Here is a 1,058-nt window from a genome sequence, read left to right on the forward strand (position 1 = left end):
GGCACTAGTAAAACAGTGCTCAGAAGATGCAAGTACCTGACCCTCATTGTTGACCACCAACTCTTCCTGAACTAATAATGGAGAAATTAACCATCCTGAACATAAAGTCCAGAAGTATCAAGATTGCTAAAGGACCTCAAGGAAACAAAAGTTGTAGGTCGAGATGACCCAAGTCCACGTGTGCTCCACAGATGTGATGACGAATGATCTCAGCCACTTGCCACATTATTTAATAACAGTTTTCATCAGCCTAATTAAGTGGCCACTAAAATGGAGAACAAGTAATGTTCCAATTCACAAGAAATCAAGTAAAGCAGATGTCAGGAACTATCAGTGTCATTTAGTCTACCATTAGTGAAATACCGGAGAAGATATTAAGTATGCAATTCACGTAACACCTACAGAAACACCACCTGCGATGCCGCTGCCAGTATAGATTCCAGAAGGAACACAGCTTCTAACCTCCACTTGCTTATGACATCTGTCAGGAGTGCAGAACTAGGCAAAAGCCACAGTGGCAGTGTGGTACCGTCAGGCACAGAGGGAGCATTCAGCCATATGTGGCACAGAGAAACTACTTGTATTTGGCACTGACAGTGCCAAATACAGCAATATGAGTGACCTGCTAAATCTCGTACCTGAAACAGAAGTCTTTCCAGACTTGACAATATCTGCTAGTTACAGCAGAAAAACGATGCTAGTTACTGAAACAATCAATGACAGACTTGCAGGCCTTGTAGTGTGGGTAGGTGGCAGGTCCTTGGCATCACATACAACAAAAAGCTGACCTTTCAAACTCAAAGAAAATACTGTGAGATTCTCCTCTTTACTCTTGATCTCTTTTAAGCACTCTTCATTGGTAATAACCTGTCCTTTCATAGGTATTACTCTTCTACGTTTCATAACTGGGGTAGCACTTCGACCGCGGGCATGGAGCACCTCCTCCAGAGTGGTTTCAGTAGGTTTTAACTCCAAAGTGATGGTGTACTTCATACCTGGATTTTAAAATGTTATGGTTAGTTTTAGTTCAGTTTTAGAAAATTTTAGCAATTTTAAGC

The 1,058-nt window shown here is 41.6% G+C and overlaps 1 protein-coding gene across 1 annotated transcript in view; it reads right to left on the minus strand.

Moving 5' to 3' along the window:
* Positions 1-13: 13 nt before the first annotated feature.
* LOC119587184 overlaps positions 14-1,058 on the minus strand; it is a 1,625-nt gene continuing 580 nt past the window's right edge. The window contains exon 2 of the mRNA XM_037935948.1: positions 14-995. Coding sequence (XP_037791876.1) covers positions 679-995 — 317 coding nt within the window. The 3' untranslated portion in view covers positions 14-678. The remainder of the gene's footprint in view (positions 996-1,058) is intronic.

The sequence above is a fragment of the Penaeus monodon genome, chromosome 22, assembly GCF_015228065.2.
Source record: "Penaeus monodon isolate SGIC_2016 chromosome 22, NSTDA_Pmon_1, whole genome shotgun sequence".
Taxonomy (NCBI): Eukaryota; Metazoa; Arthropoda; class Malacostraca; order Decapoda; family Penaeidae; genus Penaeus; species Penaeus monodon.